The sequence below is a fragment of the Alexandromys fortis genome, unplaced genomic scaffold (assembly GCF_014885135.2).
Source record: "Alexandromys fortis isolate MF-2015 unplaced genomic scaffold, M_Fortis_MF-2015_v1.1 scaffold_50, whole genome shotgun sequence".
Classification (NCBI taxonomy): Eukaryota; Metazoa; Chordata; class Mammalia; order Rodentia; family Cricetidae; genus Alexandromys; species Alexandromys fortis.
Window position 1 is genome coordinate 100,649 of NW_026067932.1, and position 25,231 is coordinate 125,879.

Here is a 25,231-nt window from a genome sequence, read left to right on the forward strand (position 1 = left end):
TCTCATGGACAAGAACAAGAAAAATGGGACAAGAAACAAAATGATACAGTTGGGAGTTGATCAGATCTATAGCTGTGCTCAATAATGGATGACTGTCCACATGGAAGAAAGTTTCAGGTGTACGAGGCAATAATCTTGGGCCTTGGGCTGTCGGCCTTAGCAAGTAAACTAAAAACATAGCAGTTATGATGACAAGTCAGTCTTCCCTGGATGAGTAGTACAGCTGGAATAATCCCATGGCAGAACTGGGATAACTAGTATCTTGAGCTCTGCACAGCACACAGATCTAGGTGGAACGGTGGCCTGACAGAATCTGAATATGACAGGTTAGTAGTTGCCCCAGTGCTGTACATTTCCAACTCAGGGGCATTCCAACTACAGAAGCATCATAGCATTAGTATCCAAAATGAAGGAGGCAGATTTATAATTACAGCAGATAGCAACAAACCTGTTATCTAAGCACAGAAGTCCAAATAGAGGTCACAGTTAATGAAGCTTTTACCTCAGAACCAAACCTTACTAGGGCCATTCACAAATGAAGTCATACTCAGGGGACGCTGAGGTTCAACCAATATAAGCAAGTGGGAAGGCGGGAGGGTGGTGTACAGACAGATGGATAAACTCCAGGGTGCCTAAAATGTCACTTTGAGTTTCTGCCGAGAACATCACGCAGTTGGTGTACATCACGTTTGCACCAATATTTTATGCAAACATAACGGGAGGTCATCAACTCAAGTGAAGCTTTTCACCACTTCCCATTCCTGGTCGAGGCGTTGTGTACGTGCAATTGGGTTGGCCCCGCAGTCTGCTCTCTTTTGAACTCATCTAAGGCAGCTCCGGGACAAGACCGACACCTGGGCTGAGCAGGAGGGCGGGGCAGGAGTAGGAGGCCCCGCCCAGACGTTGCGTGGCAACTAACCACGCCTGCCGAGTGACTCAAAGGCACGCGCTTCCGTTGTTCCCAGGAAGTTGTGGGCTCCTGGTCCTACCCGGGACGGAGGCGGAAGCACAGCGTTTGGAGTTGGGCCGCTTTACCGCTGTTCATCATCAGCCCATGGCGGCCTACTCCTACCGCCCAGGCCCGGGCGCAGGCCCTGGTCCTGCAGCTGGAGCTGCGCTGCCAGACCAGAGCTTCCTGTGGAACGTCTTCCAGAGGTGCGTCCAGGGCCGCCCTGCTCCTCTGGCCCTTGGGCGGTCCTCGGTTTCCAGGGCCTACTTGCCGGTTCTCTCCTGCCTTCTTTTCCTCTGACATCCTTCGCAGCCCTTCCTACCCCACTTCATCCCCCGGCTTCCTCTCGTCTGCAGTGGCGCGAGGCTCAGGGTCTTGTTGGCGGTTCCTTTCGCTCAGGGCTGAGGGGCGCAGACCAGCCGCCCTACAGGGGCGGGTGTGCTCGATACAGGAACAGGGCAAAAATCTTGAGTCAGAAAAATAGCATCAGTAAAAGGAGCTGGCTACTTAACTGCAGCGTCTTCTGTCCCTGGTCGTCCTAATGAATTGCCTGATTGTCATCCCACTGACTCATAGTCAAGGAATGACTTATTTGTCCTAGAGAATCTTTACCTAATATGAAAAATATGAACTGGTGCAGGTGTGAATTTAGACGGACTTGAAGAAAAAGTGTTCCTTAATCTCTGGCACACCTCAGCTGAGCTAAGAGAAAGGTCTGACCTTCATAACATTCCAGATCTAGTGTAAATTGGTAAAAATGATGTTTTAGCCATGTTTTATTTTTAGTCATTAGTTTGCCCGGTCTTTTATTTTATTTATTTATTCTTTGTAGGGTTGATAAAGACAGGAGTGGAGTGATTTCAGACAATGAACTTCAGCAAGCATTATCCAATGGTGAGTTGAAGCCTGATCCATTTCCAGTAAGCAATTTCTTTAGTGGAATTTCCAAGTATTGAGGTCCAGTCATTACCAGTGTAAGGTAAAGGTGTTTCTAACCTACTGTGTCCACATTTCCTTGATTATCATTGTTGTCTCACCAAGCTCCAGAACAGATGTGTGTGAGCTTCAAAAATGCTTTGTGAGAAATGGGAGCCACTGTGTAGGCCTTGGGGGAGAGGTAAGAAGGCTAGTTCTGTGTCAGAGGTTACTTAGTTATCCAGAAGGCCTTTGACCTACTTGGATAAATCAGTCTTAGCAACTCCTCTGAAGAGGATCACCTGAAAAATTGCCATAAGTAATTGTTTAGTTGTTGAACGGTTTCAAGATAATCCTTAAGTGCTTTTGTGGAAATATATTTGCTGTAAGAATTTGGGAAATAGGTATGGCAAGTGCTGTCAGCAGGATCATGGGGTGGTATTTATATAAATGTGAGGAACACTTTGTGTCCCAGCAGAAGCAACAAGATTGTGGCCTTTGTATGGTGCTCTCCATGGAGTCTTGTTTTTGCTGGTGTCAGTGTCATTTATCTTTAGTGGTACCATTAGAGACTTTTTTTTCTTTTAAAAATTATTTAATTTTAAGATTTATTTATTGGTGTGAATGTTTTACCTGCTTGATGTATGTGAACCAAGTGCTGCCCACAGAGGACAGACGAGGGCTGCTGATTCTCAAACTGGAATTACAGATGGTTGTGAGTCACCATGTAGTTGCTGAGAATCAAACCTGGGTCCTCTGCATTAGCAGCAAGTGCTTTAAACCCCTGAAGCTGTCTCTCCAGCTTCAACATTTTTCTTTCTTGACCTTGAACTTGCACTCCTCTTTCCTGCAAGTCCTTTAATACTGAGTGCTGGTTTATTCTGTACTGAGAAGAGAACCTAGAACTACATGCATAGTAGGTAAACATCTTACCAACAGAGTACACCCATAATCCTAGAGACATTTTTCTTATTCAATGTCATTTGTAATTCTTAAGGTGTGGCTGTCTTTTCTAATGGAGGGAGCTTGTTTCTCCCCAGGTGTGCTATATAAGCTTTGGAAGGGATTAGTTGTAACTCAAATTCTAGTTGGTCTTAATAATAAAAGCTCAGAGTCAGATATTAGGGGGTGAAAGCTGAAGGATCAGAGAAGCAGAGTGGCAGCCACTAGAAAGTTCTCACCTCTATCATGTTCAGACTGAATCCTCTGACTGCCTAGACTGCTCTGTCTGGAGGGCTCCTGTCTCCTCCCGCCTTATGTTCCTCTCTCTGCTCAGCCTCATCACTCCTGTCTCTACCTACCTAGTGCTAGGATCACCTTTGTGTTCTCTACTTTTAGACAGATTTGATATAGCTCAGGGTGACCTTGAACTAACAGATTCCTCTGCCTCTGTCCCCAGTCCTGGGATTAAAGGTGTACCACCAGTCCGTGGTATCGAGTGGTTTAGCTATGCACTCTGATCTTCAGGCAAGCTTTATTTGTTAAACCACAAACAAAATATCGCTATAGTTAGTTTCAAGATATTATGAAAAATCTAAAAGTCTCATTTTTATTATAATGGGGATCATTTTCCAGTAATTGATTGGACAAAGGGAGAAGGCAAGTGAGATGCTAGATAGTGCCTTACAGCCTTGGCATCAATTAAAGGAAAGCCCTCTGCTGTCCACTTTAGCTAGGCATTCTTGTTTCATTTGTGTTTTCAGTGACCTTTAAACTGACCCAGTTTTTATTACTAGGCTGTGGGGACCCAAGATGCTGTTATTGAGGGACCACTTTAAATCATGGTGGTTTTCTGTCGCCTAATGATATAATGATGCTGTATAAATTAACTACTGTATTGTAGTACAGGATTGGGGAAGTAGACTTGACAGGTTATCAGGGAAAAAGCGAAGTCTGCAGGAGTAGCCACACTCATGTGGTATGAAATACATCTTCCATGAAGAGAAGCAGGGGTGCCTAGGGTCCATGACAGCATGTAGGCAGAATAATGGGTGCTTAGTGGTTTGGCTCATGTGTGACCTACAACTGTTCAAACAAGGTAGAAAAACTCACAGGCTTCAGAGTTAAAGGAACTGACAGCACCTCAGGTGTGAGGGCAAAAAAATGACTGTCACCTGCTCTGTGAGTTTGTATTCATTGACAGTCTGCTCTATTTCCAAATAATCAGAATACAGAAAATAAAGTAAATTTTAATTATGTTAGCTGAGAGGTAGAAAATAAGATAGTAAAGATGAAAGGTTAAAAATAAGCCTTAAATTTGACTTCAAAATTCTTAGTAACTAATGTGAAGAGGAACATGTATTCAGTTAATATAATATTGGTTTTTCCAAGAAGCAAACAAAAACAGTCACTAAAACCTCTTGGAACACACAGACTATTCAGTTTGTGGACCTGTGTAAGGCCTTGCACACATGGGGCCAGTTCTTGTGCTCCCAACATGAGCCAAAAACTTTTCCCTTTTTAGCTTGAGCACTGATTTCAAAGTGATCCTGACATGAATTAGGGCTTAGTGTCTTTCAGGCAACTGTTAAACTTCTTTCTCTCTTAAGTAGGCTTCTGTTCCTAAGGCTGGAGTTCTTATGACCTTATTTCTCCATAAAGGACTGGCCTTTTAATAATGGCAAATAAATGTTACTTTTAGTTTCAGGGGGAATAATTTTCAAACTTTAGCACTCTCTGGCTTTTAGATTATAAGCTTCATAAAGAATGGCTACAGCTATATTGTGCAGGGGACATTTATCATCAGATAGTTGCATCTGAGTTCTCACTACCCTTTTCAGAATTGCTGTTTTTGTGATTTAAACTATTTTGATTTCCAGTCAATCTTCTAGGATTGGTATTCTGCTATATTAGAAAATTTAATTAGTATGTTATGGAAGGAATTGTGAAGTTAAACTAGCTTGGTTTCTCACTTCAATTCAGTTGACACCATGCTAGGAGTGTTCATGGGTATACTGGGCCTCTGTGAGACTTGTTTACATGGAACAAGTATGGTCAGTGGACAGAAAGAACACAGATCAGGATTTGTTTCCTCATCTCTGCAACCACAGTAGCTGCTAGAAGCAACTCATGGAAAGAAATATTTGTTTTGGTTCACAGTTTGGGTTCAGTCCATCCAGAAGGGTAGGTTTTGGTAGGACAGAACTGTTCACTTCATGGCAGCTAGGGAGCCTAAAAGGGGAATGCTGATGTCCCCTTTTTCTCTAGCTGTCTCCTTTTCCCCTTTCATTCTGTCTGGGCCCCATCCCAGGGCATAGTGCCACCTACATTCAGGGTAGGTCATTCCCTTAAATTAATTCCATCTGGACATACCCTCATACACATGGTACTATTATCTTATTAATCTCCTAGGTGATTGATTTTTAAATCCAATCAAGTTAACAGTGAAGATCAACTATCACAGGATTTCTCTTATGTTTATGAAATAATGTGTAACTAATTTTTTTGGGACTTCTTGGTTATATATTAAAAATTAATTTTTCTCAAGCTCCTTTTTTAGGATTCAAAGACTTGTTGATTCGTCTTTTGTGAAGTATAACCCAGGCTGACTATAACTTAAACTTATTGCTTAGCTGAGGATGATTTTGAACTCCTGCTTCTACCTCCCAAGTGCTGGGATTATAGGCACTTGTCACCACACTCACCTCTTTTTAGTGCTTTTTTTAAGTAGATTTGATTTAGTGAATATATTAGTGATTTGAGATGCATGTTTTGAAAACAGTCTTCTTTTTCTTTTTAAAAAAATTTCTTTTGGATATGTTTTTATCAATAGAGTTCTAGTTTAGGATAAAAAAGAGCTGAGGGAAAGGGAAATCACACTTATATAAGCAAGATGATCCACTGTAAAATTATTCAGTCACTATGTCTTTTCTCTACCACTGGCCTAATTACATGGGTGACGATCTTTGTTGTCTTGTGTTGGTGCAGAGGGAGCTTGAGATCTGCTTGTTGTTGTTTTGTTTTTTTGTTTGTTTGTTTGTTTGTTTGTTTGGTGTGTGTGTGTGGCTTTTTGGGTTTTGATATAGGCTTCATTATAGCCCAGGCTGGTCTCAACACTCCATCCTCTAGTCTATGCCTTCTGAGTACTGGCATCGTAGGCATGCACCATCATGTCTGACTTCTTTGTGTGGTGGTTTACAGCAAAGATGTGATTTGTGGCAGAGCATTATTTTCCTCTGGACAGCTAGAGCCCAGTGGCTGACTACCCAAAAATGATAGACTCTCAGATTCAGGACAGTTGCCCTGCTGGTAGCCTGTGTATGAGTATGTCTCTCACTGATTCTAGGAGCCAATTCCTGGTTTTCCATCCAGTTATCCCTTGCTACTTTTACTCTTTGTTTCCTCTGTGTAAAGAGCTGTTATGGTGAGTCTTGTCGTAGAGAGTTGTTGAGCCTCAAGGTGGTCTTTGGGACACCGGACATAGCCTGGCATATCTGCTCTTTCCAGAAATTTGCACAACTGAAATTCTACAGCGAAACAGCATCCAGCCTCTGGTAATAACAAATAGTTTAAACTTGGAAGTACAGAAGTGCTCAGGGCTCCTATAGGTTAAGGCAGCCAGATCTTCTGGTGTCTTGGGGAGCAGGCCCCTGCTTGTTACCTCTATTCCAGAGTAGGCTGCTGAGTCTCATGGACTGTCATGGGCCAGGCATCTAGAACATCTTATAAGTTTATCTTCTTTTGACTAATTGCCTTTATGTCGTTTGTTTTCAGGTACTTGGACTCCGTTTAATCCAGTGACTGTTAGGTCAATCATTTGTAAGTATTCATGCAGACAGGCTGGGTGGTTGTTTCTGTGGGACATAGAAACACCCTCAGTCATACTGAGTGGGCTCCTAGGTTTCATCCTCCCTGCTCCTGCATTTCTAGATGCTTCCACTTGCTTGTTTATATTTACATCATAGTCTATCCTTTCCAATTCTAGTTCTGAGGTTATAGATGTATAAAATTTCCACATTAGTTTTCTTTAAGCCTTATTTTGTTATTTTGATAGTATCTTTTAAAAAATTCATTTTTGTGACTTTTGTTTCTAAACTTTAAGAAATGCATTTACTTAAGAATTATATGTATGTTAGCTTATAACTACTTTACCTTGTGTTACTGATGACTTTGAAGTCTATAAGAAGGCAGTCTACATATAATAATTCTTTATGCTAAATTTCATACATGTAACTGATTTCCTTCATGGTTTAGTAATTTTTCTCTGTTTTGCAAGCTAGTGTTTGGTATTTAAAATGCGTGTATCAAATGGGACGGTGGTCGTGCACGCCTTTAATCTCAGCACTCAGGAGGCAGAGGCAGGCAGATCTCTATGAGTTCTAGGCCAGTCTGATCTACAGAGTTCCAGGACAGACTCCAAAGCTACACAGAGAAACCCTGTCTTGAAAAACAAAAATGAAACAAACCAAAATAAAATAAAACGCATGTACCAAGGCCTGAGCTGGAGCTGAGTCATCCAGGAAGGATCCCCATCATTTCTTTCTTACCAGGATATGGATTATCAGTTTGGATTCTCCCTGTGTATTAGTTATTCATTGCTATGATGAAACACCATCACTACGGCGACTTATAGAAGAAAGGGTTTATTTGGGCTTACAGTTTCAGGAGGTTAAAGTTTGTAATGGTGGGAAACAACAGGCAGCAGGCCTGGGGTCATGAACATGGAGAACGAAGTTAATAGGGTACTAGACTAGAGTATCTTCTAATTAAAACAAGCATTCTTGCCCTAGGAGAATTCCCTGAACCTCCCTCTGGAGGTGGAACCTGGGCAGCAAGTAAAAGGGTTTATTCTGGCTCAGGACTAGGAGCTAGGGTAATGGATACCATTTCCTTCTGATAAAGTGTTTTTGTTTTCCAGAATTTTCTGAACTGTAAAGCATTTTTTCATAATTGTCTACCTACTACACAGTTGTGAGTGTGTGTTCTGGTTGTCATTACTTAGGGGCTAGTGTTGGGTTACTGTCCGCCACACTCCCTCCACCTCAGGCAGGGATAACTAGACCTTTAGGAATCTAGTAATTTGTTCAACAAACGCCAGCACCTGCCCTAGCGGTTCTGTACTGTGGTCGTCTTTTCTATTTAACATACAAACCTAATGTGTGTCTGCTGTTCCTCTGCATCTCAGCTATGTTTGACCGAGAAAACAAGGCTGGTGTGAACTTCAGTGAGTTTACAGGTGTGTGGAAGTACATCACAGACTGGCAGAACGTCTTCCGTACCTATGACAGGGACAACTCTGGGATGATCGACAAGAATGAGCTCAAGCAAGCACTCTCAGGTTTTGGTAATTCACTTGTCTTAATTGTATAGCATATTTCATTTTGGAATATAGGAGTTCCTCAAGTTTTGTTTTACTTTGTTTAGTTTACTGATTTTTTTTAATCCAGTCCATGTGAAATTTCTGTTTATGTTGTACAGGTTCATATTTTGATTCTATTTTTGTAATGAAGATTTATATGTGACACGGAGTCTTTCACACAGTGTTTCATCCAAAATGAGATAAGGGCTATGCAAATCATGTGTTTTTTGTGAAGTGAGATGGTGCCATTAGCAAAATTGAGAATGTGGCTTGTGGAACAATTTAAAGTAGGAAAATGGAAATACAGTGCTGTGGAGTAGTTGGCAGCTTCTGTGTGGTGGTTTGTCAAAGTATGTGAACACAGTGATAAAATAACAGCTAATTCTGTAAAGAAAATCATCAGTTCGTTGAAATTTTGCTTCAGTGGGAAATTACAAAGTATGTGTGCCCATTCTCAAATGCATTTAGCGTGTGTGTGCTTGGTGTGGGCTTAGGCATGCAAAGTGTGGTGTGTTTCTCACAGATATTCATAGCACCTGCCCAGAGTGTAATTAGAAGCTCCCAGAACTAGCCTTGAGTCTGAGAGACAGCTGGGATTTACTTACAAAGAATCAGTGAAGTGTTTGCCTCTCATTACCTAGATTCGGATTTGGAACAGTTTCATGGAGTACTCTCTGTTCTTTTGCCCTTCCCAAGCTCTTCTGTGTTTTATTTTTTAAAAGGTTGTTAATAGGTGTCATCTAGAAGTTTTATTAAAAAGTGAATTATAATCTAATGTATTGTAAATATCTTGAGTTTTACTTTTCTAAAGTATGTTACTTTCCACTTATGTGGATTATATAATTCTGCCTTTTCTCCTTCCAGCATGGTAATGACCACTGCTTTTCTTTAATCTTCTCTCTTCTCACTTTGTCCTTGGGGCCAGTTAGCAGCATAAGTGCCCTCCGTGTCTTGATCAGAATCTTCCATAGGAGAGCATGTTGGTTTAAGGGGCCAGCGGGCCATCTTGGGCAGTTCCACCATCTCTCTCAGCTCAACAATCCCCTGTGAACTCTCCTGGTAGTTCTGCCATGGTTTCTCCTGTTTGTCCTGATACATTTCTCTTAAGTGTTGAGGAAAAAGAAAAGTATTTCTGTTTGCACACTAATTTGAGATATTTTTGGTGGCAGCTATTAGGAAGTTGGCTTTAGAAGCAAAAGTTCTTATTTTGGCTCCTGAAATGGTTATTGCTGTTGGGAAAACAGGACCTTATTAGAGAATAAGAGAATCTGTAGTGTTTCATGCTGACCCAGTGGTACCTGTGGTATCTAATGGGACACCTGGTGAGTCTAATGATTGTCTGTTCACGGAGACTATTGCTACTAAGTTCTGTGGCCAGGTACAGAGATCTGAATGGTCATGTACACTGCCCTGTAGGTATGGCTTTTGTTACTTGTTAATTACTTCATCTGCAGTACAGCCATCTGTTCTGGTGGGCAACACAGTTGGAGTGAATATTCCCTTATCCCAAACCCTCCAGGTCTTTGAGTATCCCCTTTTCCATGTAGCCTCTGGCAACTTATGTAGTTTGGGATTTTGTTTGTTTGTTTGTTGTAATCATGAAAGTATAATGAACTTCCACTTACCTATATTTTCAGCCATGTTCAATAATCATGTTGGCATTGCTTATCTCCTTTATCTTGAAGGCTTAGGCAAATCTGAAGCCTGTGGCATGACCTCCAAGTAATATGGTTGCTTACCATTGACTCATTTCACTAGGTTATTGGTTTGTAAAATGCTTTGAGTGAGATAGGATTAGGTAAGGCCCACATAGAGTCTTTCTCATGCCATTTGCTGGTTGTTGGAACAGAGGTTAGTGCCAGGCAAATCATCCCTGTATCCACTAGAGGTCACTAATTTCAGTCAGGCTGAGTGTGATTGCATTGGGATTCCTCAGGAAGCACAGGGCTATGTTGCTTCTGGTAGTGGAACTTCTTGTCCAGGTGCTCACTTCCTGGTGCTGACCAACCTGGCCACAGTTCAGTAGCCTGGACCAGGGGTGTAAATGGAGTTATTGTTCTGGTGGCGTCATACCTTCTATTAGTTTCTAGGTAGAAAAGGACTTTGTCTATCACCAAGGGTGTTGGCTGTTGGAAGTAGAAATAGAGTATTTCCATTCAGTGAGATTCTCACCTCTGGAGTTACAGAAGAACATTCCTGATACACTTAGGGTAGTATTGGAAAGTAGATATGTCTCCATATTACTTTACTCAGACCCTTCAGCCTCTTGTGAGGGTATTGTACCTGGTCTGTCCTGAGATAGACAAGACTGACTCCAGGGCACTTTCCTGGTTGAGAATTATGATCTGATTTTGCTACTTGTGCAAGAGTGAAGGCCTCAAGGTGGCCTTTTCCTGTTAGATGGAAACAAGTTGGTGTGCAACCTGGCAGTCAGCAGGTTTGGTCTAATAATGCATCTCACTGGTCATCCTAACCAGACCTCAGGGCTGAGCAAGGAGCTCTTTAGAGGCCAGTTTGCTGCCAAATTTTAGCTCCTCTAGGGAGCGTTCTCTTTTGTTTTACTTCTTTGTAGTTTACTTTGCTAGTCTGTCTGTCTTTTGTCTTTGCTTTCTCTACAAGAGTGCCAATGGTCAGAGAAATTTCAAGTTAATTCTAGCAGCAGTGGAGTACCTTTCATGCTCAGACAAGAACTCTTATATATTTGTTCTCGTTTCATTGGTCCTTTCCTTGTCCTTGCTCCGTTTTCAGAGGGTCCGGGCTTACCCAGGACTATTACCTCACACGCTAGGTGTAAGGAAGTGAGGCATGGCAGAGTTTCCTTTGGGCTATTTCTTTCAGATTTAAATTAGAGGTCCTGTTTTCTGTTTCATCTGTAAGAAAGAGGGTTCCTGTAGCAGTTTCAATATCGCACATTAGTTTAGGGTTCCAGAATATAAGTTCCTGTCCCCACTCCCTGCAATTGCTCTGGAAGGTGCTGTGAACATGTTTTTGAGTTTGAACATTTATAAGTATAATGGCTAAGTTTTATACAGTAATTAACTGTGAGATTCAGACAATAGGTGTACATATACTTACAAAGTTTCCAACAAGACTGAAAACCAGTAAAAATATTTTGGTACCTGGATTTTGTCTCCGGAATCAATAAGTACGCTACGGTCACACAGGTGACAAGGGAAGGAAGCAGATGAGGAGTGTCCTCCTTAAACATGGCCTCTGGTCATGTCTGTATGTCTGGTGTGTCCACACATTTTCACATCTGCCATCCCCTACTAAAGACCTTTTCAAACACACTGAAAATTTGGAAATGGAATTATAATGCCAGGTGATCTTTTATTGATCCTGAACTTCAATGAGGCTGATTATCTGTACTCTCAGAAACTTAGAATCGTATTGCGTAAGACACATTATTGACTCTAACCTTCACGAGGCTAATTAGCTGCATTTTCAGAACCCTGATCCCAAATGAACTAGTTTGTGTAGGAGTCCCTGTCAGTTAACTTCTTTCTTTATGTTGACACACATGTAACTAGAACTTTCAGTGATATTTTAGCTTTAGTATCTTCTAATGATGAGTGACCAAGAACAGTAAGTCATTGAGAACATTCATGACTAGATGAGTTGATATAGTGAGGTCTCCACTAGGTTCAGGAAGACCAAGTCTCCCTGCCTTGTGGGTGTTTTCTTAGGCACAAGCAGAATGAGTACAGTTAGTAACATAAACCAGAGAGATCATAGGAAGCAAGACAGCAAGCAGTACATTCTGTTACTACTCAGACTTGCAAGTTGGTACTGGTGCCTAAGATCACTTCACAGTTCTGACAACATATTTATTTCAGAAAATTGTATTTAAGTAGCATACTTAGTTTCCAGAGTGCCTTTCAATAAATTTGTACTTTTTTTCTTTCTCTTGTATTCCCATCTAATCACTGTTTGATCTGAAGAGTTTTAGAAGGGAGAAGTTAGGCAGTATAAAGTATAAATCATGCTTTATTCTTCTCCTAGCCTATCTTGACTCTTTTCTTCCCTCTCCAAGGCTACCGGCTCTCTGATCAGTTCCATGACATCCTCATCCGCAAATTTGACAGACAAGGACGAGGGCAGATCGCATTTGATGACTTCATCCAGGGCTGCATTGTCTTGCAGGTGACCAAGCAACTTCATATGGGTTTGCTGTGACATGGGGTGGGGGGCAGGAATGGAGTAACCATCAGAGTGAGTACTTCCCTTCTGTGTAAGGTTTGGAGATAGAAAATAAATTTTTTTTAACCCTTGGAACTAGGATCATTTGCCTTGCTGTGATGTTTCAGATGTTGTCCCCTATTGATGTCACAGCTGTTATGGCATCGTAACATAAGACATTGCGTTTTTATGGTAAAGCTGGTATGATGAACCTTGGTACTAGTCATATGTAAGTCTAGCAATATGTTAGTATATAGTACATAATTTTTGGCAAAATACTTGTCTTATATAATTGAAATAATGTGTGATACTATACTTTTATTTTGGGAAACAAGGTCTCTACACCTCTGGCTGGCTTTAAGTTCACTATGTAGTCTGTGCTGGCTTTGAACTCGCCCTTTAAAATAATAGAATTATAGCAGTTAACCATATGCTTTACTTTTTATCACTACAGTATATATACTTTCTACTTGCTAAAGTCTAGAGATACAATGTAGAATTTTGGAATATATTCTCAGTGTTGTTCTAGTTCAAAGAAAGTCAGTAAAGGTGCACCTCCTCTTATTGAACTGCTGATTGCAATACTCCATGGTTTCTTTAAAAATGAATTTGAAGACCTAGAGGGATGACTTGGCAGTAAATGCACTCACTGGTCTTCTAGATGATCCAGGTTTGATTCCCAGTACCCACACGGTAGCTAACAACCATCTGTGACTCTAGTTCCAGAGATTCCAGTATCTTCTGGCCTCCATGGGCAGTGAGTGTACATGGTGTACAGACATACATTCTGGCAAAACACCCATACAAATAAAAATAAATCTTAAAAAAGTAAATCATTCTGGGCCAAGTATGGTGTAGGCCTATAATCCTAGCTTCCAGGAGCCTAAAGTAATAAGATTCATGAGTTCTAAGCAAGCCTGGCTACGTAACAATACCCTGTCTTAAATAAACAACAACCAAAAAGATCTTGACATGTCGCCTCCTCCTGTTCTTCTTGCTATTGGAGAATTGGTCTGTTGGTATTCAAGCCTCAAGTCTCTGAAAGAGACTACTTCTGCCTCTACTCTCAGTTCCCGTGAGGTTAGGGGAGCTTACAGTGTAAGAAGACATTTGATGTGAAATCTCACAGACTGTGTCTGAATTATTATACTTTTAGAGTTTGCATTTGAGAATGAAGTTCTGATCCTTGTATTTCTGAATATGCAAAGGTTTGAGGCTTTTTCTCAACGTCCTAGGTAGCCTAGTCAAGTCCAGAAGAAGCTCTCTATTCTTTACACCCTGTGCTCTGTTGGTATTGTCTCCTATGGGGTGGGATGGGGTAGGGTAGGCAGCCAGTTTCTTGGATCAGTTTTACCTTTGAAAAATGACTGGAAGTGCTAGAAAGGTGGAGAATCTGAAAGGAAAGAGAACAATGTGCAGTGTAGGTAAAAGTTTCCTCAGAAACATGTTTCTTTTTTCTAAAATGCCCAGACTGGCTTTGATTTTTTTTTTTCTCTATGTAGCTGAGAGTGGCCTTGAATTCCTGGTCTTTCTGCCTCTACCTCCCAAGTTCTGGGATTATAGGCTTGAACCAGCACTCTGGGTAATTCATTATTCTTTGTATTTTGTTTTATGGCACTGGGATTGAAATCAGAGCCTTGCACAGGTTAGGCAGATTTACTCTTTTCTATAGTCATTTGTCACTGATCTGGAGGATATGTTATTAGATGAAGTTATTGTGCAAACATGAGTGTGCTTATACATATCTGGATGACAGAACCTTGTTATACATGTGAACTGTATGGTAGATCCACTATGTTACCTTTCTTTCTCTTACTGTTAAAAAAAAAAAAAAACATAAATCAATTGGAAATAAGATATAGGTTCACAATTTTAGAGGTTTTAGTCCAGACCTGGCCTATTGCTGTGGGGGTTTATGGCAGACAGATGAGAAGGTGATTGGAGTCCCAATATTCCTTTTGTGGGCACACCACTAGTGGCCTAATTTCTTCCCACTAGGCACTATTTCCCTAACGTACTATGTACATTTAGACAGAGTTTTGTAAACAGAGATTGTGTTTTTGTTTCCCGGACTCTCAGACCCGAATAATCACGCAGAAACTCTGTTAGTTACAACGCTGTTTGACCAATGATTCAGATGTATTCTAGCTAGCTTTATTCATTAACCAATAAAAGCAACACATATACAGAAGGACATCCCATATCATCTCCCCTTTTCTGTCTAATTAAAAAGAAAAGTTTTAATTTTAACATAGTAAAATTACATGTATAGAACAGTATCAAGCAAGAATTAGAATATTTAGTCCATTTACATTTGGCAAATTAAGAAAAATTCTCTATCATCTATCTTTGTGAGTCTAAAGTTTTATATCAAATTTATTTTTATCATAACTAAGGAAAACTATAATTATAACTATCTAGTCTTCAACTCCATCAAAGACCCCAGAAGGATATAATATTACCTATGTAAACAGAAAGTGCGTTATAAGCAACTTCCAAAGCTTTAGAATTGATAGAGACATCTTGCTGCCTGAACAGTAACCCAAAGTTCTTCTGTAACTTTAGGGCATCCATTTTCAGCCTACAGGCCAATAATATCTGGTAGACTTTTCAGTGAAGCAGGACATTTGAAGATCTGTTCTGCCTTGTAATGGTAAAGTTCATTAATTGCTTTCTTCCTTTTAAAATGAAAATAAACATTTATAAACAATAATTTAGGAAATTTGGGCATAGTTTTCTCCAAACTGCTCCTGCTCTTTGTTGGGTGAAGTATTTTTAGGGTTCATGGAGACCTTTTGGGAGTCTTGTTCCATCAAACAATGCATGGGCCTTTTTAGCAAATATTTAAGATTTAGATAGTAGTGTCTTATAGTCCACCACTGACCAACACATAGTTTTGTGGCCATGTGACTGTAGTTCGTTTTATGGATAATACTATTTTCTGGAGAATGGGGAACATTAAAACAGGCTCTTGTAATGTAGCCCAGGATGATCTCAATGCTGAGATTCAAGTCTGTGCCACCACCTGACCTTCTTTTTCATTAAAATAAAACAAAACAACAACAACAAAAAACCCCACTCATGTCTAAAGTAGGAGGTAGACTATGAACTGTTGAGTCTTGATGTGCTGGAGTTGTTGATTTCTGTTAACACATAGAATTCCCCTTTAATCCCAGCACTCCGGAGGCAGAGGCAGGCGGATCTCTGGGAGTTCAAGGCCAGCCTGGTCTACAAGAGCTAGTTCCAGGACAGGCACCAAAGCTACAGAGAAACCCTGTCTCGAAAAACCAAAAAAAAAAAANAAAAAAAAAAAAAAAAAAAAAAAAAAAAAAAAAAAATTCCCTTGTGTCTGGTTTTGTTTTGTCTTCTTTAGAAATATTGAGAACATACTTAAGGTCTTCATAAGTTTATTCAAAATTGTCATGCACATAACCTAGTCTTACAAAATATGGTTGGAATCTGGGCATGGTAGCACTGTGCTTTTAATCCCAGTCCCCAACACTCTAGAGGCAAAGGCAGGTGGATGAATCTCTGAGTTCAAGAGCTGTCTGGTCTGCAGACCTAGTCCCAGGCCAGCTAGGGTTACATAGTGGGACCATGTCTCAAAAACATAAAATAGCAACAAAATAAATGGAATAGAATGGTCTTGTTCATCTACCTCTGACCTGTCTGGGTCCAAAGTCTGCTAAAGGGGAGCTGGGCTAGGGAGGCTGAGCCCTGCATGATGCTTATACATTACATGTAGTTAACCCTTCCCCCACTGCATCCTTCAACACATGTGCCCTTAGGGCATATAATTGAGGTACAAACTGTAGTGTCTCTGTCCTGGGCTGCCCAGACCAGGTTCATGAGATGGTTGTGAAATGTGAAGAAGGGCCTGTGTGGTATATAGTTGAGTAGATCTTCCATCCTTTGTTGCCCACAGAGGCACTGACTAGAGGTGCTCAAGACTACACCTGTACTTTCCTGTGTGAATGCCATTGCACTCTCCTTCTAAGAAGTAAGGGAAATGCTTTGCTTCTGAGATTGGGTCCTCGGGTGTCTTTTATATAAGTACACTGTTCTGTGTAGTAAATTCTCAATGACTATGCTTCTCCCAGAGGTTGACAGACATATTCAGACGCTATGACACGGATCAGGACGGCTGGATTCAGGTGTCTTATGAGCAGTATCTCTCCATGGTCTTCAGCATCGTATAACCAGGCCCTGTGAACAGCAAGCACAACATGCAAAAAGACTGGAAATGCCAAATCTCTTACCTGTGATAAAACAGGGCACAAGTGCAGTTAGATGCTGTTCTTCCCTAGGGTATATAATTGATACTTGGGGACCTGGCTGTACATATGTGAATAACCCGGTTAGTGATTCTGTAGTGGCACCCTAGCTACACTGTTAGAATACAAACCTTGGATTTGCTGACTAAATGTGCCATGAGGTGAAACTTAATAATGGCTCGGGATTCTGCTCTCAAACTATCATGTTCTTTTCTAGATGTCTCTAATTCTGAAGTTGAAATGCTTTTATTAGCCAATAGAATTTTAAAATAATATGAAACCTGCACAGAAGGCTTTTCATGTGCCTTACTTTTTTAAAAAAAAAGTTTATGTATTCATTGGACTATGTAACATAAGCAATAAAGTGATGATACAGACTGGTTGCCTACTTTTGGCGTTTTTTCTTTTTAATCAAACAGGTGGAAGAGATGTACCCATTGTTGATGCTCTAGTTGGCAGTGTGAACCTGGGATAGTGGGGCCTAAAGTGAGGTGGACTAAAGTCTCATGCAACAGTCAACTTTATTAATTATCAGACAATTTATCAGACACTCTGAGGATCAAGAATCACAAGAGTAAAGTGTTTAATCACAAGGACAAGCCACATGTGGAAAAACATGTTTTCCATGGAGGCATATGAATAATAACCACTGAAGTAAACTCACCTTTGCCATATCTGGGAGGAGCACGAAAACACATTTCAAGAACAACTCTTTTTGTTTTTTAATATTTATTTATTTATTTATTATGTATACAATATTCTGTCTGTGTGTATGTCTGCAGGCCAGAAGAGGGCACCAGACCTCTTTACAGATGGTTGTGAGCCACCATGTGGTTGCTGGGAATTGAACTCAGGACCTTTGGAAGAGCAGACAATGCTCTTAACCACTGAGCCATCTCTCCAGCCCAACAACTCTGTTTTGAAGAAACTGAGGTCACAAAACTCTTGTCTGGTTTTCTCACAAGCACTCAGAATTCTCGCATGACTTTATTCTACTGTGTTCCAACACATATGTCTCTAAATTCACAGTCTCACTTGTACTTTCCTACATGAAATTATGTCCAACAGACAAGCAGGATAGATGGGCTAGGAAGATGAGATTTAACCAATCAGAGATAAGAACCAAGTTACATTACCTTACACCAGCTCTGGGGTTAGGAACCCCTTCATGTCCCCTACTTGTCAACTCTGCTTAAAGGAAGTAGGTTATGCTTTAGGAGGGATAGAGGTATTAAGACAATTGGATAGATGTCAGAGATGAGAATCCATAGAGATCTATCCTTGTTTCTGGCCAAGGATGGCCCTGGGAGTTTGTTTCCTGTGCTATCTGGTTCATAAGACCACAGAGAGATGGGGTTATATTCTGTGGTGGCAGAGTTGTGTTGCCCCATTATTCCCATAATGTGCTCTGAGGATCCATCCCTGTTGGTCATCTCCCAGACATTGACCCACACTAGCAAATGACTCAAGGTCAGCCAATACACAATGAAGTCCATGATTCAGTAATGTAGGGTGCCTCCATCTATGTAAAGGCTACTACCTGGACTCATCTTTCCCTTCTAGCCACCAGTCATGACTGCTCCCTCCCAGCTCTGCATCCATCCTCTTATAGCCTCAGCCGGCAGAACCATAATGCTTCTGCACTCACCTGTTCATGTTCATATGGCACCAAATATGAGTACCACATGTCTAAGTACTTGCATTGCACATCTGAGCATTTTCATGGCCTACCTTAGTGCATGAATTGCTTACTTGAGTACCTGTATGTGGTTGTTTGAATGTAATTGGGCCTCATAATCTCAGGGAGCGGCACTATTGGGTGTGGTTTTTTTGGAGTGGGTATGGCCTTGTTAAAGGAAGTGTGTCACTGTGGGGAGGACTTTAAGGTTTCCTATGTTCGCGATACCACCCAGTGTTTCAGTTGACTTCCTGTTGCCTGCAGGAACACTCTCAGTTCCAGCACTGCATCTGCCTGTATGTCACCATGCTCCCTGCCATGATGATAATGGACTGGAACTCTGAGTGAGCTATCCTAATTAAATGTTTTCTTTAAAAGTGTTGCTGTGGTCATGGTGTTTCTTCACAGCAATGAAAACCCTAACTAAGAAACTATCACACTTCTGAGTACCTGCACCAATAATATACCTTAAGTCCTGCTACATAATCCTGTGCCCCCACACCATACAACTGAGAAACTGCTCTACACATCTGAGTATCTGGTCCCTATAATTGAGTATCTGTACTGTATATCTGAGGACCCACCCATAGACACCTGAGGATCTGCTACACACATCTGAGTACTTGCACCACCTGAGAATTCACACAGCATATTTGAGCACCTGCTTTATATGCCCGAGTACTTCTACTGTACACCTGAAAGCCTGCCTCAAACCTGTACTGCACTCCTGAGTTTCTACATCACATAATCTTTGCATAACCTTTACTACATGCCTGAGAACCTGCTCTGCCCATCTGGGTATCTGCACCTCACATGAGAATGGAGTGCCTTGATTGCACATATGTGAGCTTATACCACACACCTGGGAGTGTGCCACACCCAAGAATGAAGTGCCTGTGCCACATATCTGGGTGTGCCTGTGTCATAACCCTGAGTAGAGTACCTGCCAGGGTCCAGTGCTGTAGTTAGTAAGGCCTGAGCTTGGATTCTTGACCTGATCTGGGTATTATTTGGCTGGGTCACTTTCAGAAATTCAAAATAGCCTGGACTTAGGGTTCCAGCTGAGGTGGGTAGAGTGACAAGTGGGCTGGAGACTGTGGGGTGGAGACTTCGCTGTTTTTTCAAAGGCAGGGAAGGAAGTGGCTCATGGGGTGTAGGAGGGTCAATGGCAAAGCAGGTGCCCACCTTACAAGAAGCAGTGCTCTGTTCTCCTAGTCCACCAAACTGCCCAGCACAGACTCCATCCAGCCTTTAGCAGAGAAAGCAAGAAAGCCTGTTGTAGGAAAACTGTTGAATGTTTATCTTCTGTACCCCTATGGGTTTGCTCAGCCTAGCCACATGGGGGCAGTGCAGTCACATCATGACGGGCCCTGCCCATCCAGGGCGTTTGCAGAAGCAACAGGAGTCCTAGGGCTGGCAAAAGTAGGTATCTGGAGGGAGTTTCCTGCAGGTTTGTATCCTTTGCTACTTCTTGTTCATTCAGAACTGGTTGTTAGGTTATGGTGAATGGACAGCTGATGAGCAAAGGATGAGTGAGGAGCTGGCCATGGTGTTGACAAAGTCCTGCTAAGAGGAGGCAGCCTCAGAAAGGAGAGATCAGGATATCTATCCTCCGGCCATGCTGACCAGCCATACGAACCAGTCATAATAGACACATGATTAAACACTATACATCTTTGCATGGTAAGAAACTACTTCAGACTCTAGAGCTGTCACTTGGATTCAAACTTCAGAAGATCGTACATGAAGAATGGTTAAGTTCGTCTATTCCTCCAGATAAAAGTTACCACTCTAGTGAAAAGAAGTAGATGTTAACCTATAACTATTTTTATTAATAGTAGGAAATATGTCTTTTTTTCCCCTCTACTCATTGTAAAGGTTGGGAATACCATCATGTCCCCAAGGACAAAGTGGACACGCCAGGTCTATGTCTTACAAGAAGGAATTTCTTTTTAAACCTAATACCCATGACCTTTGGAAAGTTACTTGTCCCTTTCACATCCCAGCAGTTTAGTTAAACCAATGCCTGGTCTAGCCGGGGGTCCTGTAGAAAATCCCACCTGTCATGCCACAAACTCTTGGGTGTGCAGATTGGGGGACTGCCACTGCCACACTGCTCCCCCCACCACCACCTTACCCCGCATGCAGATGGGCAGCCTGGCAGGGTCTGGGTGGCTCTGGCTTGCCTTGGTTTTAGCACTTGTTGCTGCAATGATCCTCACTCCCCGCTGTGGCTCCTGGCACCGCCACCACCTACAGCATCCTCCTTGGCCCCACAACATCCCGTGAACAATCATTTAGGGAATTTGGATGTTGTTGTTGTTCTGGTTTTTTTTAAACTACTTTCTGCTGTTAGTTGGGTAAAGTAATTTTTTTTTTTTGGATTTTCAAGACAGGGTTTCTCTGTGGTTTTGGAACCTGTCCTGGAACTAGCTCTTGTAGACCAGGCTGGTCTCGAACTCACAGAGATTCGCCTGCCTCTGCCTCCCAAGTGCTGGGATTAAAGGTGTGTGCCACCATCGCCCGGCTGGGGTAAAGTAATTTTTTAGAAGGGTAATCACAGCAATCTTTTGGGGGAATCTTGGTCCATAAAACCATATTAATCTAGAAGGATTTCACAGGTCCTCATCTTCTGTGGAAACAAAAGCAGAGCCTCTTTTCCAAGGATCCTTAGACCCAAATTTTAAAGTTAGGATACCTTTCTTAGCAATTCCCAGAATCAAATGTCTCTCTGTAATCCAGATTCTCTTCGTACATTTTATCTTTTTGAGACCTTTAATTCACCCTCCCACCTCCTCTTTATTACTTTTCTGCTGACCAGTCTTTCAGAAGGCGACCCTCAGAGTGTCTCTAGTTCCCAATCTCAACTGTGCCTTCTGTGGCGCCTGCATCATGCGGAATTGCTATCGAGCAAGAGTCTGGGGATGAAAAAAACATATAGACACACACACATCTTCAATTTATCCTCACTATTCTTGAGAATGATCTCTCAGGGATCCCTAGTTTCTGATCTTGCTGGGGCCTCCACTTGTAATACAATGTTTGCTCTACACGCTGTGTGCTACAGTATGGTTCGCAAGTCAGGCAAGGGGTTGGAGATTGAAACACACACACACACACAGACATGGGTAATGCCAAGAATGTCCCAAGAATGCTCCCTCTGTTGTGTTCCAGGGCAGCTTATATATGGTCTCCTTGACTAATGGCCACACCCTAACTCTTAACAGCAGGCCCACCAGAAACCACTCTCCTGCCATCAGGAACTCCTGAGGGTCTTGTGCTCAGAGCGACTGTAAAACCAATTGTTTGCTCAGAGCCACTGAAAGCATAGGAAAACAAGTTGTTTACTCCAGTAGGCAGGGTATCAGAGGAAATTTAGGGTCTTGGAGCTCCACAGTCCCCAACAACTATGGACCAAGCATTCAAATATAGGAATCTATAGTGTCACTTTCTTTTTAAGTTAAATTTATTTATTTATTTATTTATTTTACATCCTGACCACAGTTTCCCCTCCCTCTTTTTCTCCCATTTCCTCTCTCCACCTCCCCTCCCCATATCCACTCCTCTTCTGTTTCTGTTCAGAAAGGAGCAGGTTCTAACAAGACATGGCATATCAAGTTGCAGTAGGACTAAGCACCTCCCCCTTGTAGTAAGGCTGAGCAAAGCAACCCAGTATGAAGTTCCCAAAAGCCAGCTAAAGCATTAAAAACATCCTCTGTTCCCACTATCAGGAGTCCCACAGAAGACCAAGCTATACAACTGTCACATATATGTAGAAGGCCTAGGTCAGTTCCATGCCGTCGCTCTGACTGTTGATTCAGACTCTGTGAGCTCTTATGAGCCCAGGTTAGTTGTTTCTGTTGGTTTGCTTATGATGTCCTTGACCCCTCTGGCTCCTACAATTTTGCTTTTTTGACCTTTAGGTTGAACCCAAATTTCCATTTCTGAGTTTTTATTAATCATGCTCGAACAGGAAGGCTGCTCGTTTGTCCCAGCTGCCCAGAACTGAAATAATCACACAGAAACCATATTCATTAAAACACTGCTTGGCCCATCAGCTCTATCTTCTTATTGACTAACTCTTATATTAATTTAAGCCATTTCTATAAATCTGTATATTGCCACGTGGCAGTGGCTTACTGGCAAAGATTCAGCATGGCTGACTTTGGTGGCTCCATTGTGTCTCTCCCTGACTCCACCCTTTTCCTCTCAGCATTCAGTTTTATCTTCCCCACCTACCTACGTTCTGCCCTATCAACAGGCCAAGGCAGTTTCTTTATTCATTAATGAAAACAACAAATAAACAGAAGGACCTCCTACAGGAACCAACAACTCTGAGATTAAGAGTCTCATACTCTACCAACTGAGCTAGCTGGGCCAAGATGCACTCCTGGTGGGTGGACATGGACCTCACATGCCTGTGGCTGGGGCTTCTGCTTCTGCTGCCCGTTGTGGCCACCCTGGATTTCTGATACCACCATCAGGAAGGAATGAAGGCATAAAGAGGGTTGCCCAGAACTATAGTTCAGTCGTGCACTTGTGCAGCATCAGGAAATCTGTGAGCGGTAGAAACCTGTGGATTCTCATTGTGGGGCAGTCTCCAAATGAACACAGAGTTAGAATTCCAGAGTTCAGATACATGGCTAATACGCCTGGGGATGAGGCTGTGGAATGAGAATTGCTGATCCACCTGATCGATATCACAGGAAAGATGCCAAAATCACACATCTAATTAACAGCACTCAGATCCACATCATGCTTCCATGAACCCAGATGGATTTGAAGTTGTCAAGAAATGCAGCAATTATTCAATATCAGAAGGGAAAATTACGATTGTGACCTGAACAGAAACTTCCCTGATGGCTTTGAAAATAATAATGTGTCAAAGAAGCTTCCTTATTAACCAAAGGTAATGAAACATATTCATAGCATACAGAGGAGAAACCCACATCATGTAAGTACAGACTAGTCCCTGTGTCCAGGAAACACTGCTGAGGAATCCAGAGTCATCTTGATGTGGAATACCCTGAGAGTTAGGGCTTCCAACACGGGGTGCTCTATCTGCAGTGTTCCTGGCTTTAAAGGTACTACTTTCTTTTGAAGGGTTATCTCTACAGAGACTTGAGACTGTGAGAACATCTAAGATTGATGACCTATACCCTGAAGGTATCAAGGACCAAGTGTTCTGCTGTACTTGGTAAAGACATCCTCAATTTCCATTCCAATTCAGGAATCAGTAGTGAAGCTCCCCTTCCTGTTGGTTCTGAGGAGACAAGGTAAGTGTGGTGGGACTTGTATTTGTCTTGAGATATAAAGGTTGTCTTCCCACGAAAGAGGAGTGAAGCTCTTTCTGTAAAGTTCCAAAGGTACTGAAAGTGACAGCAAAGCCCGAATTCTTAGGGTACCTATGGATGCCAGTTCCCTGATCAGCAGGCTGTGCATAGCAGAACCTCTCTCTGCCTCTTCATTACACCTGCAGTTCTGTTTGCTCCAGATTATCAAAAAACACTGCACGCCTGTTAACAAAGCTATACAAGAATCACAAACATCTTGAAAATTTAAAAGAAGAAAAATGAAGTTTACTGTAACCTCACTTCTAGCAAACCAAAATTGTCTATGCATAGTTTACATTACCAAAAAGCATATCAAGATAATAATCAATGATTAAAAACATGGTAGTGTATCTGCACATTGTTTGATGCCCAAATCCAAATAGGAATACATTTACTCAGTCCCTGTTCCTGAGCCTATGTTTTCTGTCAGGCAAAGATGTTTACAGAATCGAGAACAGAATAGAGCTATCCCAAATTCCCAGATTTGTTGGTGGAACTCACAAACTAGAAGATGTTAGCTGTTTAGTTTCAGAGCTGTGCATGGAAAAGACAAGGTGCTCTCAGGACCAGTCCCTTGCGAGATTCTAGAGAATGCCTTCTGACCAAGCAGCTGGTGCGGGGCAGGGAGCAAACAAGGGTAACCCGGAACGTGACTGAATGGACAGTGACATTAAGGTGTGTCCCAGGAACTGGAAACACGGGCAGAGTCAAAATCAGGACTGTTTGCCTAAATGGAAGGCGGGATGAGGACTAGAACGTGGAGGGCAGATTGCCCACATGAGAGCTACAGAGACTCCATGAAAGGTACCTTGAGTTTGTTAGCAGGAGTCCTGATACCTAGGCCAGGCAGGACAACAGAACAGGTACGTTTAAGGGCTGAACCTAACCATGTGATGTCCTGAAAAGCTTCAGATGAGAATGTCCCCCCAAAGGACCCCAATGTGTCTAATATGTCTCTTAGGTAAGTTCTGTGTCAGAAAGAAACAAACCAATATTTTATACTTCGTGAAGTATAAAACTACTGTATTTTTACTCTTTTTGATTCTCCAAAAAACTGCATAGATCAGGCTAGGAGGGTCACATTAAATCCAGGTTACCTATTCTGGTCTCATTCTCTGACCCTAGGGTCCAAAGAGCCCCAACCCACAACTCTGCAACACGGAGGACACTACTTGGACCTCCTCATGCCCAGGTGAAATTTGGTGCACAAACTGGGAATTTGAGAGGCCCAGGGTAAGATCACATATAGGCACAAAGACCTCGGAGGATCGCGTGGACTCAAAGGGCAGGCGGTGCCACTCTATCCAGGCAGTCAGACCTGGGAACCCCTGATATTCAAAGGGCACGGGGCAGATAGAGCCGAGGATGTGCGTGCGCCCCCTGCCGCTTTTCCCTTGCTCCTGCAGCTCCGGGCGGGGCAGGGCGGCTCGCGTGCCGGGGTGGGGCTTTCCTTCTCAAGTCCTGAGGGCAGGTCCCGGAGATGAGAGAGCTGACAGTTCCCGGCCTCTGCGGCTCCCTCAGCGGGCGCGCCCAATCTTCCGCGCCCCGCCTGCCCCGGGTAAGTGCTCCTGGGTTTCAAGGGATCTCTGCTCTTTGCCTCTGCAG

At 42.3% G+C, this 25,231-nt stretch overlaps 1 protein-coding gene across 4 annotated transcripts; it reads left to right on the top strand.

The window, feature by feature from the left end:
- Window positions 1–952: 952 nt before the first annotated feature.
- Window positions 953–16,992, top strand: Pdcd6 (programmed cell death 6). Of its 4 annotated transcripts, none has more exons than XM_050145750.1 (6): window positions 953–1,155; window positions 1,782–1,843; window positions 6,578–6,622; window positions 7,989–8,141; window positions 12,196–12,305; window positions 16,267–16,428. In XM_050145750.1, exons 1-6 carry the CDS (start codon window positions 1,055–1,057, stop codon window positions 16,273–16,275), a joined length of 480 nt encoding a protein of 159 aa, XP_050001707.1. In that variant the 5' UTR covers window positions 953–1,054; the 3' UTR covers window positions 16,276–16,428. The 4 variants fall into 4 exon arrangements, with proteins under 4 accessions (XP_050001707.1, XP_050001705.1, XP_050001706.1 ...); XM_050145748.1 differs by lacking the exon at window positions 16,267–16,428 and adding an exon at window positions 16,442–16,992 and having other exon boundaries at window positions 954–1,155; XM_050145749.1 differs by having other exon boundaries at window positions 954–1,155; window positions 7,989–8,147; window positions 16,267–16,423.
- The last annotated feature ends 8,239 nt before the right edge of the window (window positions 16,993–25,231 follow it).